Source organism: Harpia harpyja, chromosome 15, assembly GCF_026419915.1.
Source record: "Harpia harpyja isolate bHarHar1 chromosome 15, bHarHar1 primary haplotype, whole genome shotgun sequence".
In the NCBI taxonomy this organism is placed as follows: Eukaryota; Metazoa; Chordata; class Aves; order Accipitriformes; family Accipitridae; genus Harpia; species Harpia harpyja.
This window is the reverse complement of record NC_068954.1, coordinates 30,139,395-30,154,695: the sequence shown is the minus strand read 5'-3', so window position 1 is coordinate 30,154,695 and position 15,301 is coordinate 30,139,395. Positions and strand designations below refer to the sequence as shown.

General features: G+C 62.7%; 1 protein-coding gene across 2 annotated transcripts; it reads right to left on the bottom strand.

Moving 5' to 3' along the window:
• Positions 1-677: 677 nt before the first annotated feature.
• RAPGEF3 (Rap guanine nucleotide exchange factor 3) lies at positions 678-15,069 on the bottom strand. 2 transcript variants are annotated; one of them, XM_052809702.1, is made up of 27 exons: positions 14,623-15,069; positions 9,369-9,422; positions 8,945-9,051; positions 8,658-8,779; positions 8,323-8,497; positions 7,978-8,062; positions 7,686-7,746; positions 7,355-7,431; positions 7,095-7,241; positions 6,813-6,922; positions 6,473-6,561; positions 5,781-5,859; positions 5,373-5,523; positions 5,193-5,275; positions 4,773-4,812; positions 4,581-4,662; positions 4,359-4,505; positions 4,134-4,231; positions 3,799-3,924; positions 3,532-3,713; positions 3,357-3,447; positions 2,885-2,935; positions 2,603-2,690; positions 2,389-2,453; positions 2,091-2,145; positions 1,929-2,000; positions 678-1,063 (listed from the first exon to the last, which is right to left on the bottom strand). In XM_052809702.1, the coding sequence occupies exons 1-27, from the start codon at positions 14,932-14,934 to the stop codon at positions 945-947; spliced, it is 2,868 nt and encodes a 955-aa protein (XP_052665662.1). In that variant the 5' UTR covers positions 14,935-15,069; the 3' UTR covers positions 678-944. The 2 variants fall into 2 exon arrangements, with proteins under 2 accessions (XP_052665662.1, XP_052665663.1); XM_052809703.1 differs by lacking the exons at positions 678-1,063; positions 1,929-2,000 and having other exon boundaries at positions 2,091-2,201.
• Between the last annotated feature and the right edge of the window lie 232 nt (positions 15,070-15,301).

The following is a 15,301-nucleotide window of genomic DNA, read 5'->3' as shown; positions in this document are numbered from 1 at the left end:
CTCCTCACCCCTGGGGTCTGTCAGCTCTGCCTCCTTCAAGGACATCGCCCCCAAACCCCTGCTCACGGCCCAGCAGCAACTGGGCGTGGGTTGGGAACTGCCAGAGCAGATCACCATCTCCATCACGAGGCCACCACAGCTTCTTCCATGAGGGATGCTGTCCTGCTTCTGCATCACGGCTGTACGTGGCTAGTCCTGCCCCCATCCATGTGGGGAAACTGAGGCACGGAGAAGGTTATGATTAGCCCAAGGTTTGGCAGCATGGGCTGGTTTAAGCCCCCAAAGTCCTGGGAAAGATCAAGATACCTCCCCTGTGGCTGCTGGGGTCATGCAGCTCCCAGAGACCAGGACAGGGGACGCAGCCAGCACCTCCCATGGGACACACAGGACAGACAGAAGGGCAGGTCCCCTCTGGGGCTGCCTGCAGGATCCGTGGGGCAGCATGAGCCAGACCCTGAGCTCAGCCTGGGTGTCTGCACCCCGTTGGAGACAGACGTGGCGTTCCCTGCTCATAGGGATGCTCTGGCTTGCGTCCCTCCAGGAGGAAGGGGCATCTTCCAGCCTGGCACCTCCAGGGTGGGCAGCATCGGGGGGCAGCCAGGGCTCCTTCCTCCCCCTGGGGCCAGTGCAGGGAGTGAATCCAGGCTGCTGCATGGAGAAGAAAAGGGAGTGCAGCCTTGCATACAAAAATACCTCTATTGCTCACTCTGCTGTCCATGGCCCTCGCCTGCCCGCAGCCGACATGGGCTGCCGGCTGCCTTGCGGTGCCAGACCTGGTGCCCGCAGCCGGTGGCACGGCCGAGCAGAGGCTGCTTTTGGCCGGCAACACAGCCCTGTGCCCAGTGCTACTGGGAGCAGAGCCACGGGGCTGCCCCCGCCACCGGCAGACAGGCTGCTGCATCCCTCCTCTGGTCCCCCTCCGGCCCTCCGGCCATCCATCCCAGTCAGGACTCCAGGTCGTGGGAAAGCCGCAGCAGCTCCTTCTGGCTGTCGATGGCTTTCAGGTGCTGCAGGTATGCCCAGGTGGAGACAGGGCTTCGCACGCTCAGGGACTGCTCCGAGCCTGCCAGGGAGAGCTGAGATCAGGGCTGGGCTCCTGCCTCCAGCTGGGCTCACTGATCCCCCTCCATCACCTCCAGCTCAACTTGCCAACCCTCTCCATCACCGCTGGCTCATTTCATGGATCCCCCTTCACTGCCTCTTGCTTGACGCACTGATCCGCTTCCACTGCTGCTGGCTTGGCTCAATCCCCTCCATCACCTCTAGCTCAGCTCATTGAACCTCTCTATCACCTCCAGCTTGGAGGATCCCTCTTTATCGCCTCTTGCTCAGGTCATTGAAATCCCTTCCATCGCCTCTTCCCCAGCTCATGGATCCCCCCCATCACCTCTCCCCTGGCTCACAAATCCCCTTCCATCCCACCTCCGTTGGCTGATGGATCCCCTCCATCCCTTCTCCCTCAGCTCACGGATCCCTTCCCATCACCTCCAGGAACCCACTGGAGCTGAAGGAGCAGGAGCAAGTGGGGACAGACTTGTTCCACGGGGCAAAGCGATGCCCCAGCCTGCTGCCTAACAACTAGAGTGCTTCAGACATGCTGGAAGCACTCCGTGACTCTCTTCAGGACGAGGAGTTGCTGACTGGTGCCTCCAGCCAGCAGCGTGCGACCCACGGGCTTGCACCAACTCAGCAGAGGGAGCTCAGCCTCCATCCCTGGGTACTCCGAGGCATCGACAGCATCTGGGCCAGTTTTCACCCGCTGTAGCCAGGCTGATGCCCTCGGGGTGCCCCCCACAGGCCCCCCCCCCCCCCCAAGGACGGTGGGTGCACGCTCCCCTGGGCTGGCCTCATCCAGCCCCACGTAGCCCCGAGGGGTGGGGGTCTCCCAGCGCAGGAGTGGGGGACGGATGGGCAAACCCCAGACATACATGTGGAGATCCTGACGGCCTTGGGGTCCTCTGGCCGGTGCGGGGAGCGATTTCGCAGCGGGGAGAGCGGAGCTGGGTGCAGACAGAGAGCAGGAGCTCAGCCCCATCCCAAAGGAGCGCTGGTGCCCAGCCCCATCCTTGCCCCCACCCGGGAACACTCACCATGTGCGTGGCCCCGGCAGCGTTGCAGGACACGCACGGTCTTTGCCATCATGTGCTGTGGGCAATGCACAAAGGTCACTTGCTGTCACCTGGCCCCACTTTGCTCCCAGGCTGGTAAAACACAGTCCCCTCTGGCTTCAGCGGCGGCCGCGGCTGCCCCGTGCCCCCCAGGGATCCTGGCTGCCGGGGGGGTCTGCGCTAATGCCGCGGGGATGCTCTGGATCTGCATCCCAGGGGATGGGGGGACAGCAGGTCCCCTAAGGTGGGGGTCCGTGGGGAGCCAACCCGCCCCACTCACCATCTTCTCAAAGTTGATGAGGTTCTCGGCCAGCGTGCGATTGCCCTCGTGGATGAACGTCATGTCTGTGGAGGGGGATTTAGGGATCAGATTTGGTTTCCTGCTCCCTGGGGAGGACTGGATGTATCCAAAGGGGTGCCCCCCACCCCAGCCCAACCCATTCCCACCGGCACCCCCAGCAAAGGCCCGCCAGCTTCCAAGCTGAGGTACCCACCTTTGAGGAGAAGGGGCACGAAGGGGATGATGGGGGGGCTCAGCTTGGCGACGGCCAGGCGATAGACCCTGTGGTTCCACGATGGGTCCTGGGGATGGAGCGGGACCTCAGCGCGGGGCAGGCAGGGGACACAGCCCTGGCTGCTGCCTGCCACGGGTGCAGGGGAAAAATTGGGGGGGGGGACAGCGCTTCCACGGCACCCCTGTGACTTTGCAACTTTTGGGAAGCAGGGGCAAACCCTGCCGGGAAGGGGGATGTGGAGAGGGAAGGGGCTGCGCTCACCAGCATCCGCTCCAGTGCCGAATGCAGCTTTCGGATCTTGTGGGGCAACCTCTGCGCAGAGAGAGGGTCGCTGGCGCTGGCACCCCGGCTTTCCCACCCCCAGAGACCCCCCCAGCTCTCCCAGAACGTCCTGCTCTCCACCCGCCTCGTTCCACCTCCGTGGGCTCTGCAACACCGCCTGCTCCGGGTGCTCGTGAGCAACATGTTCGGAGCCCTTTGCCGTTCCAGTACGGGGTATTTCGGCCCCTGGCTGGGTCTAACCAGACCCAGGGGCTGATCCTGGCCCCCTGCCCGGTGGGAAATGCGCTCCCTGCCCTTAGCAGCTCCCTTGCTCAGAGCTTACGGGTGCAGGCTCTGCCTGGACCCCAGCACCCGGGCCACCCTTGCCCGCTGCCCAAGCCAGGGGACCCCGATCCATCACTGCAGACCGCGGGGAACCTCGCAGGGCTGGCAGCAGCCCGAAGGCGGTTACCTCCCAGGTCTTGGCCAGGCGGCTGACGGCCGTGTTGCTCACACCAAACATCACCGCGAAGAAGGAATTCAGGTTCTTCTGCTCCTTGAGGCTGCAGGCGGGGACAGAGTCGGGCGAGAAGGTCACCACCGGCTCCGTCCTCGCAGGACCGGGATGCGGGCGGTGAGGCACTCACTGTGCAGCCAGCTTGATGAACTTGCGGAGGAGCTGGGCTCGCCTGCCCACCTCGGGGCAGAGGCACAGCTCCGTGGCCACCCAGTACTGCAGCTCATTGAAGCGCCGCATGACCCGCTCCAGGTTGGCCGTGGTCACGTCGTGAAACTTCTGCGGCCCGACGATGTAGTGGATCATTTCCACCTGCGAAGCCCAAGGCGGCAGCTGAGGGGTATCCCGAAAGCCACCCCGGAGGTGTCTCCCGCTGCAGTCTGGGCGCTGGCCCTACCTGGTGGATGCTCTTGAAGAGGTTCCAGTCGTAGTCGGTGAGGTGGCTGGCCAGGTCCTTGGAGCTGATGAGGTCCAGGGTCTCTGAGGAGCCGACGTGGGGTCCCAGCTGCTCGGGGTGGGGGGTCTGTGCGCAGGAGAGGACGCCTGACCCCTCCTGCCGATAGCCACCGCAGCAGGGAGGGCAACGCCAGCCCCTTCCCCGGGGGGCAGAGGAGCAGGGAGGGATGGACACCCCCAACCCTGAGCTGCTATGGAAGCACTGCAGCCCCAAACCCCGCTCAGGGGGCCAGCCTGGTGCTGCCCATCCTGGGGACCCCCCCACCTGGTGCTCACCAGGCTGCCCAGCTCCTCCATGCTCACGGCGAAGAGCCTCTCATTGAGCCCCAGCGCTGTGAACACCCCCACGGCATCCAGCTGCAGCCCCACTTTATCTGCGGGAGAGAGGACGGTCGGTGCCGGGATGGAGAAGGGGCCAGATCCTGGCTGGGCACGGGGCAACTGTCACCATGGCGCAGTGGCAGCCCATGCGTGGTGGCATCCCTGGGACAGCCCGCTCACCTCCGGCCGAATTCACCTTCACCAGGACGTGCTCCCCATCCCGGCCGAGCCGGGGGGCGAGGGACCGCAAGACGTCCCGCACCGAGGCGTTGACGGGCAGCACCGTGATCAGGCACGAATGGTCCGGTCTGTAGATCTCGTAGGGCACTACGGTGGGGGGGGAGAGGGCTTTAGTGTCCCAGCCGCCGGGGAGGGGACAGTCCCCACCGTGAGCGGCCGTACCTTTGTCCTGGGCTCTTAAGGCACAGCTGCTGTTCAAAATTGCCTCCTCCTGGCTTGTGAGCCAGTTCCCCGAGCTCCGAGCCTGCAGCCAAGGTGGAAGAGAGCAGGGAGGATCCCCAGAGGGCAGGGGTGACCCAGCTTTCCACTACCCCCCCCCCCCCAACCCTGGCACCCCCCCAGGGCCACCCCTACCTTGGGCTGGGGAGAAACGCTGCCGTCTCCGTTCTCCAGCCTGCAGAGAGAGGAGCAAGGCAGTGTTAGAGCCCCACAGCCCACATCTGTGCTGGAGACAGAACTGGGTCCTGCAGCCCCCAAGCCCCCCCCCCGACCATCCCTGCCCCACAGGGGAGTCCTGGCAGCGTTTGACACCCTCCCTGTGGCTGGGAAAATCCCATGCTGGGGACAAGGTGGCCTGAGAGCTGCTGGCATCCCCCCAGTCTTAGCAATCATTGCTTTGTTGGCTGAAAGCTCAGCTCCATGAAAAGTACAACCCCCCCGCCCCCGGGTACGAGGGGTGCAGGACCCAGGGACATGGGCATCAGCAGTGGCATGGGGGGACAGAGCCAGGCTCCGTTTCGGATGGGGACATCCCTCCTTCCCTGGGGGACTCACGCTCGGGGCCGCCGGCGGTCCTGTGCTTGCTCCTGGACCAGTCCACCCAGGCGAGGGTCCCGGCTCGCCAGGTCCGCGAGGTTCTGCGGGAGAAAGATGCCCAGCGGTCAGCGTGGGGTGGTCACAGCCAGACCCCTCTGGGGACATTTCCCCCCCCCATCTCTGCCCCACTCCTGGTACCTGCAGCAGAGCCGTGGTGCTGCGGTCGCCCTGCAGCAGCCGCCCGTAGAGCAGCACCCACTGGCTCACCAGCCTCAGGATCTTCCGCCGCTTGTGCAGGGAGTAGGTGGCCTTCTCCTGCTCCGAGCCCTCCAGAGGCTCCGCACGGAAACTGGGACCAGTCAAGGGCACCAACGCGGTTGGTGGGGAGCAGGCGGGGCCCCCCGTATGTGTGCAGCCAGGATAGGATGGGAGATAGGGATATGCACTGTGCCCAAGAGCCTGAGGGATTTGGGGGTCCCCTGGCCAACCCCCGAGGTCCCACCAGGGTGACGGGGACCAAGCTGAAGGTTCTGGTCCCTGGCAGGGGGGGATGCATCGCGTAGGATGGAGCCCGGTCCCCCCCCAAATCCAGCCGCAGAAGGATATTGGTGCAGCAGAGCTCTGCAGAGCTGCGAGGTCGGCATGAACACGGTGTAAGTCAGCAGAAAATCCCCCAGCAGTGTATCTGCAAGAGATCAGGCCACCATCATTCACCCTCCGTGGTGTCCAGCAGGTTGGGGACATGGTGATCACAGCCAGGCAGTGCGGCTGACCGGGAAAGGGTCACCCGTGTCCTGCGTGGGGTTGGCCTGTGGTCTCCCCCACCACGGTGACCATGCTCATTGCAGGTAATTTTTTGCTCCTAAACACCACAGAGAGGGCTGGCGAGGTTGCAGGCTTTGGAGGATGAAAGAAAATTAAATCACTTTTAGTGCAGCCCTCGCAATGAGTTAACTCCAACGCAGCCGGAGATGAGGGCAGCACGGCAGCTCTGATTTTTTACCCACTGGGGACATCTCCTGGTTCCCGTCTCACCCGGTTTTGCTCCTCTCCAAAGGCAGAGGGAGATGGCGGGATGTGGGAGAGGAGACGCTCTCAGCCCTGGAGCTGCCTCCCTCTCCCAGTCGCAACGGGGGATTTTAGGCTGAGAGGAGAAGCTTTTTGGGGTTGAACACTGGGAATAAGGTAGCCCCACTCGGTGCTGGTCCCTCCACCGGCACCCTGTCCGCAGCCCCCTGCCCATCTCAGAGTGGCTCTGGGACATGGTCCCCAAAGCTGGGAGGAGATCCCCCACCTACCCACGGGGTCATAGAGCGTGGCATCGAGCCTCATGAACTCCAGCAGATGCTCCAGGATTTTCTCCGGCGTCCCAGCCATCACAAAGTACCTGGTGGGCAGAGCACCGGGCACATCAGGGAAGCGGCACCCCAGCTCTGGGCTTGGCCACCATGCCGGGCCACCCAACACAAGTGGTCAGCATGGCCTGGCATCCCCGTTCCCCCTCCAGGGACACGGTCGTCCCAGTAGACTCCTCCAAGGGAAGCCAGAAAGCAGCAGAGGAGGCAGGGGGACAGGCAGCATCGGCTGGCAGCGCTGCCGGCATGGCTGCACGGAGGGATGGGGACAGGCTGCTGTCACCTGCTGCTCCGCGCCGTGGCGGACTGGCTGCTGCCACCCTGCAGGTTCTTCTGCAGGACGAGCACCACCTTCCCGTGCTCCTTCAGGCGCATGGTGTTGGCCTCCACATCCTAGAGAGAAAAACCAGCCATCAGCCCAGCTCGGATCCATCACGCAACGCCTAGCTGGCCGGTTGCACCCCAAAACCCCATATCGGCATGCAGAAAAGCATCCTCCCCTCCAAACACCACGGAGAGGGTGCGTGGTGCGTCCCGGCTCGGACCGTGTGAGCCCCCTGCTCGCCTTGAGGATGTGGTTGAAGTCCTGCTTGTCCACGCGGAGGAAATGGCAGTTGTCCTCTCGCAGGATGATGGTGGCCGCGCGGGGCGCGTCGTTCACCAGCGCCAGCTGCCCAAAGTCATCCCCCTCGTGCAGGGTGGCCACCAAACCCTGGGTCGGGGGGGAGCAAGGATGGTAAGGGATGGGGTGGGACCCCCCCGTCCCTGCTGGGGGACAGTGACGTGGGGTGGCTGGAGACCCTCGCTGTGCAGGGACGCACCTACCTTGCCATGGGTGACCACGTTCACCGAGCCCTTCCAGATGATGTACCACGATGTGCCTTTGTCTCCTTGGCTGAACACTGCAGGGGAAACGGCGGCATCCAGCAGTTGAAGAGGGGGAGCCCCAAGCATCCCTCTTCAGCCCCCCCCCATCCTGAGCTCCCAGCCCAGGCGAACGCGGCGAGTGCTCCGGTCCCCTCCATCCCTAGTCCACGAAGAGACATCAGGAGCATCCGCACTGATGGCAAAGGCTCCAGCCATCCTCCCCGGGCTGGGGACCTTTTTCTGGGGGACCGGCCAGCCCTGCACGGCTCCTGGGGCACGCGATACTCACACACGGTGCCTGCTCGCTGGTGCGACTCGAACATCAGCACGGACGCCAGCTCCCGCTTCACCTGCGGCAAGAGGGTCACCTGCCATTAGGGTCACCCCAGCCCGGAGCTGAGAGAGGAGGGGACACGCATGGGCACGGGGGACAAGGTGGGAAGGGGGCCCAGGGATGCTCAGAGAGGGCCAGGAGAGGATGCCCAGATGAGAAGCGATGGGATGCAGGAGGATTTTGGGACCAGGAGCAGGTTAGGGAGGACATACACGCTGTGGGGGAAGCAGGGCACAGCCACACTCACCGAGTTGGAGAGATGAGCCACAGCTTTGATGTGGAGGAGCTCCTCAAATATGAGCTCCAGCTCATCCTCTGTGCGCTGGGCAGGCCTGGGAGGGGAGCGGGGGGTGAGCAGCCATCTGTACCCCCTCTGCCCACCCCGTCCCGGGGCACAGACACCCCTCTCCAGGCATGGACACCCCTGCCCTGGCTGGGCAGCCTCTTTCTCCACCCCATATGACAGTCGTGGAAGAGATGCTCAGGTCACCCCATCCACAGCAGCCCCTTTGGTGCTCCAGACCCTCACGGAGCGGGGTCGAAATGAGCCCCATGTTCCCCCCCGGCCCCTGGGGAGCACCCAGTCACTCACGGCTTGCGCAGGGCCATGGTGAGCAGCGCGTCGGGACCCAGCTGGGCCAGGAAGGCCAGTGCTTCCAGCAGCTCCTCCGCATCCCGAAGCCCAGCGCTGGGCTCGGGGCTCAGCTCCAGCTCGGCAAAACGGTAAAACTGGGTGTCCTTGTCCTGAAAATGCCACTCCTGCTTCACTGCGGGGAGGGGAGAGCGCCATGAGCTCGGCCGTGCACCCACGGGAGACCCATGGGGTACCACGTGCACCCATGGGAGACCCCAGCATCCCCCCAGCGCACCCATCTCGCCTTGCGAGACCCCGCCGCCGCGCAGGGGGCTGCCACCGCCCACCCTCACCGTGTGTCAGGACACCTCCATCCACCAGCACCTGGCAGATGCCGACGGCTTGGCTGCGCGTCTGGACGGCGAGCCCGGCGCTCAGCAGCCAGTCCACCAGCTCTTTCCCGGAGCAGCACTGCCTGCAAGGGGAGAGGGTGTGAAAATCGCCCCCGAAACGGAGCTGCGGCACCCGGCACCCCGGGTGAACCCCTCCCTGGGATGGGCAGGAGAAGTCCTGCTGTCCTCGGAGGGCTGCCGGGGTCCTCGGCAGCCCGCGGTGTCCCCAGGGGTGCTGGCCGTCCCACCTGTGATGCCGCAGGTGATGCTTGTGGTCCCGGATGAGGCCAGGGCGGGTGCTGGTGAGGTGGATGAAGAGGAGTTTCCCGGCTCGCCAGATCTTCTCCGAGGATGCCTGGGGATGGAAAGGGATTATACGGCTTGCAGGGGAAGCGGGGAGGGCGCGGGTGGCATACCTCGCACCGTCAACTGTGCCCCCAACACCTTGCCAAGGTGCGATACACCCGCACGCCCACCCCAGCACCCCGGGATCTCCATCACCCACCCCTGGGAACCACTGAGCCCAAGGGAGAGAGCAGCCCAGAGCCGAGCCGAGGACTCCATGGAATGGGGGTGCTCTGGCCCCCCACCCCTCACAGCCTTCAAGGCATGTTTCTCCACCCCCCACCCTCCCCAAACTCATGTCCTTGTGGGTTTTCCCAGCCCACCCACCTGGGTAAGGCTGTGTCCGTAGTCCAGGGTGGATTCAGTGTCCAAAAGTGGGGTCTGGAAAACCAAAAAGAAGGGGGTTGGTGGCCGGGTGGGCTCTGCCATGCCCCCCCCCTCACCCCACACACCCCAGGGGAGCTCCTGCCTCCCCCAAGGCACAGTTCATCCTCAGCTCTTTACCAGGCGAGGAGGCAAGCATCCCTGCATGCTCACCAGCACCGATCTCCTAAAACCATGGCAAAGCCTCTACTCTGCCCCATCCTTGCTGAAAACACACGTGTGTACCGGGGACCGAACCCCCAGCAACCCCCCGCGGTTATGTTTAACTTCAGAAAGGGGAGTGCATTCAAATAAGGGAGCCGGGAGATAAAAGAAGGAAGTGAAAAGTAAAATCTTTGCAAACAGGGATCAAAGACATCGTATTTGAGACATGGAGCTTGCCACTGGAGGAGAAGGACTTCAGAAAGACCTGGGGAAGCTGGCACAGCCTCAGGGGAGGGAGAGATGTCCAAAGCCTGGGAGTTTTCCTCCAGCTTTGAAGCTGGGACCAAACAAAGAGGACAGAAAAGATCCCAAACTCCGTCAGGTTACAGGAACGACCCAAGAAAGCCTTGGAGAGCTGGAGGATCAGCTTGCAGAGGACACCAAGGACAGGACCCATGGCCAGCCTGTCCCACCGCAGACGATGGGGAGCAAGAGTTCTTGCAGAGGACGAGGGTAGCAGAGAGCCGAGGAGCAGGTGCCCAAACCCTTCCCTGCAGGCAATGTGTCCGGGGACTGGTCTCAAATCACAGCACGGCCAGAAAAACTTATGCAATAAATCCTGAAAAATCAGCTGTAAGAAACCACCGGGACGTGAGGTCCCTGGTGCCCAGAGGAGCACGGCAGCGAAAGAGCTGAATTGCTATGGGTGATGTGTAACCTCGTGCTTCCCTTGGTACTAAAGGGCTGGTGAATATGAAGCTGTTTTTCCAAAGGATTTTAGGGGAGATCCTGGAAACAATGGATCAGCAAGGCAAAAAGTCACTGAGCACATGCTGGGTATGGGGAAACAGCAGCGGGTAAAATTCAATAGAGACATGCCTAAAATAAAGCGTATTAGAAGAAAACAAGCCCAAATTTCCCTTGCTTGTGGTCAGAGGCTCTGAGCTCAAGCAGGAGCCTGTGGCGGCGACTGAAAATGTGAACTCAGGCCTCGACAGCTGTAAAAAAATGCAAATAGTGGGATGGGTGTCAGTAGGAAGAGAGCAAAATAGGAAACCTCACTGATCCACAGCACAGCTGGTTCACCGGCAATTCAGTACTCCCTTAGCCTAAAGTACAAAACCACTCCCTTTGGGGATGGAAAACCCCCATCACCCACTGAGTTTTTGCTCTATTTAACGTAAATCCGCACGTGGTGAGTTGATCCAATGCTGTTTTCTAAACCGGCTCCTCTTTAATGTCTTCACTGTTTACCGATCCTAAAATAGCATCCCCCTTTTTGGCTCAGGGACTCCCTCCCGGGGCGATCCGTCATTAGAGCATCAGGAATAGCTGGGGACCGTCTCCATCAGCAGCACACGCTGCGGTCTGAGCCGCGGCCCCGCAGCGGGTCCCCGCTCTCCGGGATGGACCGGCAGCCAACAACCACGGCACAACCCGGCATCAAGTTCAGCTCCGCCGGGAGCGATGCCGATCCCTGCCGGGCTACGCTTGAGTCCTCAGCTTCTCCATGACCACGCATCCCTTTGGATATTCCCCATCAGCAGGTGCTTTTTAGTCCTTGTGTTCATTTTTTCTCCCAGGTTTTTCCCCTCGGGGAGGGGTTGCTCCAGGGAAAAGCAGAGCAACGAAGGGATGAGCCATTACCCACCCCAGTTGCAGCCCTAATCCCGGTGCAAAGCCGGCCGCGCTCCCATCCAGGTGCTGCCCAGAGGGATGAGGGCTTCCGCATGGCCATGGCCCTGAATAAACAACCTTTCATCTCGGCTTCTCTGCTGCATAAATCATGGGCTGGGGGAAGCTGAGAGCACTCGTCAGACCTGTTCTCCACGCGCGCTGCCCTGGCCGAGGCAGTTAATGCACTTTGAGCATTAACCCCGAGACAGGGTGAGGGCCATCCTTCCTTGGGGTGTCTTCACCTGCACGGGGGTCATCTTGAAGGGAAGTTTTTGTGGTCCCCCCTGTTTATTTCTGGCTGTAAGGGGTCTGCAGCACTCCGAGCTGGCCGTGGAGGTGGTGGGCACGCGAAACACGGTGTCTTCTGGGCCAGATCCTCCTCAGATCTGCTGGCTCTGGGCTGGCTGGGAAGGTTTGAGCAACCCCAGCAAGAGGGACGGTCCGGATGAAAGCCTCAATTAAGGAAGCCAAGGGGAGGAGTAATTAGCTGCAAAAACCTTCCTTGCAAATAAATTCAAGGACAAACCCACCTACCAGGAGCTGAGGGCAAACCAAAGAGCCCTGGCACCTCCTGGCCCAGGCAGGAGGGTGATGGAGGTGGACACCCGGTGGGTGCTCAGGTGGGTGCTCTGCCCTGCACTGCCTGCTTGCCTGTCCCAAACCCTGCCTGCTTACACCCTGCCCGGTTCAGGCTTGCTCCCTCATTTCTTCCAGCCCTTTCCATACCCCCAGGGCTTCCCCATCCTCCTCCGGCCAGCCCGGATAGCTCGAGCAACAAACCTGCGCCCAGCAGTTTGCAACTGGCGTAGGAGAGATTTGGGGAGCGGACGGAAAACAAGCGGCTCGCCGAACGCAGCAGGTCCCTGGGGACGCTCCCGACTTGGCCACGCTGCCGCTGAGGCTGGGACACCGTGACTTATTCATTCTGCAAACTTTCCTGAGCCTCGTGACCGCCCCGTGGAACAGGAAACGCACCGGCAATTGCAGAGCAAATGTTTGCAAATAGGAGCCAGGCTGTGGCCAGAGCGTGGAGCTACCTCCCGTGGGACCTGGAGGTCCATGTCACCCCCTTGGGTGCAAGCAAAATCTGCTGCGGTCCCCAAACAGCCTTTTCAGTCATCCTGTAAGTGAGGTCTGTCCTTGAGGCAGGGAGCCAGGACGTGCCATGGTCCTGCTCCAAGCTGCGCTCACAAGGACACTGAAGGAGACTGAGAAAAACCCTGCCCAAGGATGAGTGCTCGGAGCGATTTCTCCCTCCTGGGGTTTTCTCATTGCCAGACCAGGTCTGAACCACATGCAAAAATCTCATGGCTGGCCCCCAAAAGCCCTTCCTGAAGCATCCTTGCTCCCCAGCTCCTGGGTCCAGACCCACAGGATGCCCTCCCCACCCTCACCCCTTGCCTAATTGTCACAGCAACACGGCTGCCATCTCCAAACAGCTTCCTAAGGAGTTGCCTCTTTCCATCTTCCTGCTTATGGGACACGCGGCTGCTGAGATCCTGCCTGTCTCCAGAAATCCGGCAGCGGCGGGCGGCAGGCCAAGGTCGGCAGCGACCGTTCCGCGCTCGCGCGCCGCTTTTGTTTGGAATCCCAAGGAAAACAACAGGAGTTATTTCAGGCTTTACGGCTCCGGAGAAAGTCCTCGCCCATCCGCAGCCTCAAAAGACACGGCAGCCAGCCAGGGGCTTGCTGTCCCCCCGGGAGCCTCGTCGGGGAGGGGGGCTTGGGGGACCCGCTCTGTCCCATCCGTCCTCTCCAGGGACGCAGTGACAGCCGGCACGATGGCACTTGTACTGTGGGAAGGGTGAAGGACGGAGCTGCTTGGGGACACCGGGCTGCGATGTCCCACTGATGCCAGCGAACGGGAGCCTGGGCTGGAGCCTCGTAGCAAGGAGCAGAGCTGGAAGGGATTTGCTGGCACTGGGATCAGGCAAACAGGTCCCCAGGAGGGATGAGATGGAGCCAGGATGCGAGGAGGAGTTTCCAGGAGCCGTAGGCTTGCAGCGACGGGGACAAGGGACAATATTGCTGCTCCAAGGCACAGCCAGATGGTTCCCTGCCATTCACCTCTCCCATACGTGCCCCGAGGAATGGGTGTGCTGGGAGTACCTGCAAAAAGTGGGGAAAACACCCCCTTTCCCTGCAAAGATCACATCCATTCCCCTCAAATGGCCCGTGGTTGTCCCCATGCACAGGGGAGCTACCTGGGGAGGGGACACCCCTGCCACATTGCACGTGCCACTGCGCTGCCAGATTTTGCCAGATTTATCCTAGTCTGGCAGTTTAGCACAGTAATGCTCCAGCCTGCTGCTTTCCCGAGTTCCCTGGCTTTTTGCCGCTTAAAAAACCCTCCCAAAAATTAAGTTCCTAAAAGTACTGGGGAGAAAAAATCAGGAAAAAGGGAAAAAGAGAGGAAAGCTTTCTTATTTGTGAAGGAGCTTGCATGCTGCATAGAAATGCTGAAAGGGGGGTTGTTGCCTTTAAGTAATTTCACTTTTTTCCTTAAAAATGTTTGTTTCGGATCAAGCAGTGTGGGAAGGGGAAACTCACGAAGCTCAGCTGGGGCAGGTGAACAGGCTCCAGGGTCATCTCCCAGCCCAAAGGGGACAGAGAAGAGACCCAGAGCGGGGACCGGGTGCCTTTTGCACCCCAGGGACCCCCAAGAGACCAGCAGCTCCTGGCCAGGGGACAGCACGGACCCAGGGAGGGAGGACGTGATGCCGAGCATCGTCCCGCTGCCAAGCGATAAGTTTCTCTTGTCGAAACACCGTGACCTGGCAGGGAGGGAACGTTTTGAACCCCGTGTGTTGCAGGGCCGCAGGGAAGAACTTTCCCGTTCACACGCTCGGGGTTGGGGTGCGCTGCCCGACCGCCGTGTGCCGGAGCACAATAGCACCGGGCTCATTTCATGCCTGGTTGCCAGCTCTGCCTAGAGAAGGGGTTAGGGCAGGCGGCTGCAAAAATATGCTCCCTGCACGCCTCGCCTCGCTCCCTGCACGCTTCGCCTCGCAGGCAGCAAACGCGAGGGGGGAGCGGGGTTCGGGTCACAGATCACAACCCGCTGCCAGGCCAGCTGGGAAAGCAGGGAAGGGCCCAGCCCTGCCCTGCAAAGTCCTGCTTAGGAAACGGGGCTGGAGGCAGCGATAAACCCGGGGGACCCCGCTTGGCCCTTGCAGCGGCTTTCACCGAACCCCCCCCCCGCCGTCCCCCGAAACCCTGCGGCCGGCTAAGCGCAGACCCCCGGTGCAAGGAGGGATGCGGAGAGGGGCGGAGGGGACAGCTGGCTGTAAAGGGGGTTCCTCGGCTTGGGGACCGTCCCCCGGGGGCTCTCGGGGTTGGGGGGGTTCCGTCGCCCTCCCGCCCAGCCCTCACTCACCCAGCGGATGCCCTGGATGCGGGGCAGGCTGCTCCCCTCGCCCTCCAGCCGGATCTCGTAGCTTGAGCTCCGGAATAAGTGCATCTTCTTGAGGAGCACCGAAAGCCGGTTACCGTCGGTCCCGGGTCCCCCGGGGGGCGGCGGTGACGAAGGCGGGGGGGGACGAGAGGACGAAGGCGGAGGGGAACGAACGGCACCGGTCCCCGGCTCCAGCCCGGTTCGTCGTGTTCTTTGCCGGCTCCGGGCTACCGGCACCAAGCCCGGGCCCCTCCTCGCCGTCTCCCCGCCCGCTCCGGTTCCGCGCACCTTCATGCGGCGGCGGCGGCGGCGAGGGGGGGCGAAGCCATCGCGGCCGCAGCCCGGTGCTGCTCCGGCTGCGGCGGAGGCTCCGCGGGGGCCGTTCGGAACGGGACGGGACGGGACGGGACGGGACGGGACGAGCCGGGACGGGCTCGGTGCCGCCGCCGCCGCCGCCGCGCCGGGCTGGGCGCGCCCCGCCCCCGAGCGGGCTGGGACCGGGAACGGGGCCGGGGCACAGGGCGCACCCCGCCCGCAACCCCTCCCCGGGGTCCCACGGTCCGACACCCCCCCACCCCCGGCCTCCGGATCGGGCCCCTCTGTCCTTTTGGGGACACCCACCCCCCGGATCGGGACCCTCTGTCCTTTTGGGGACACCCCC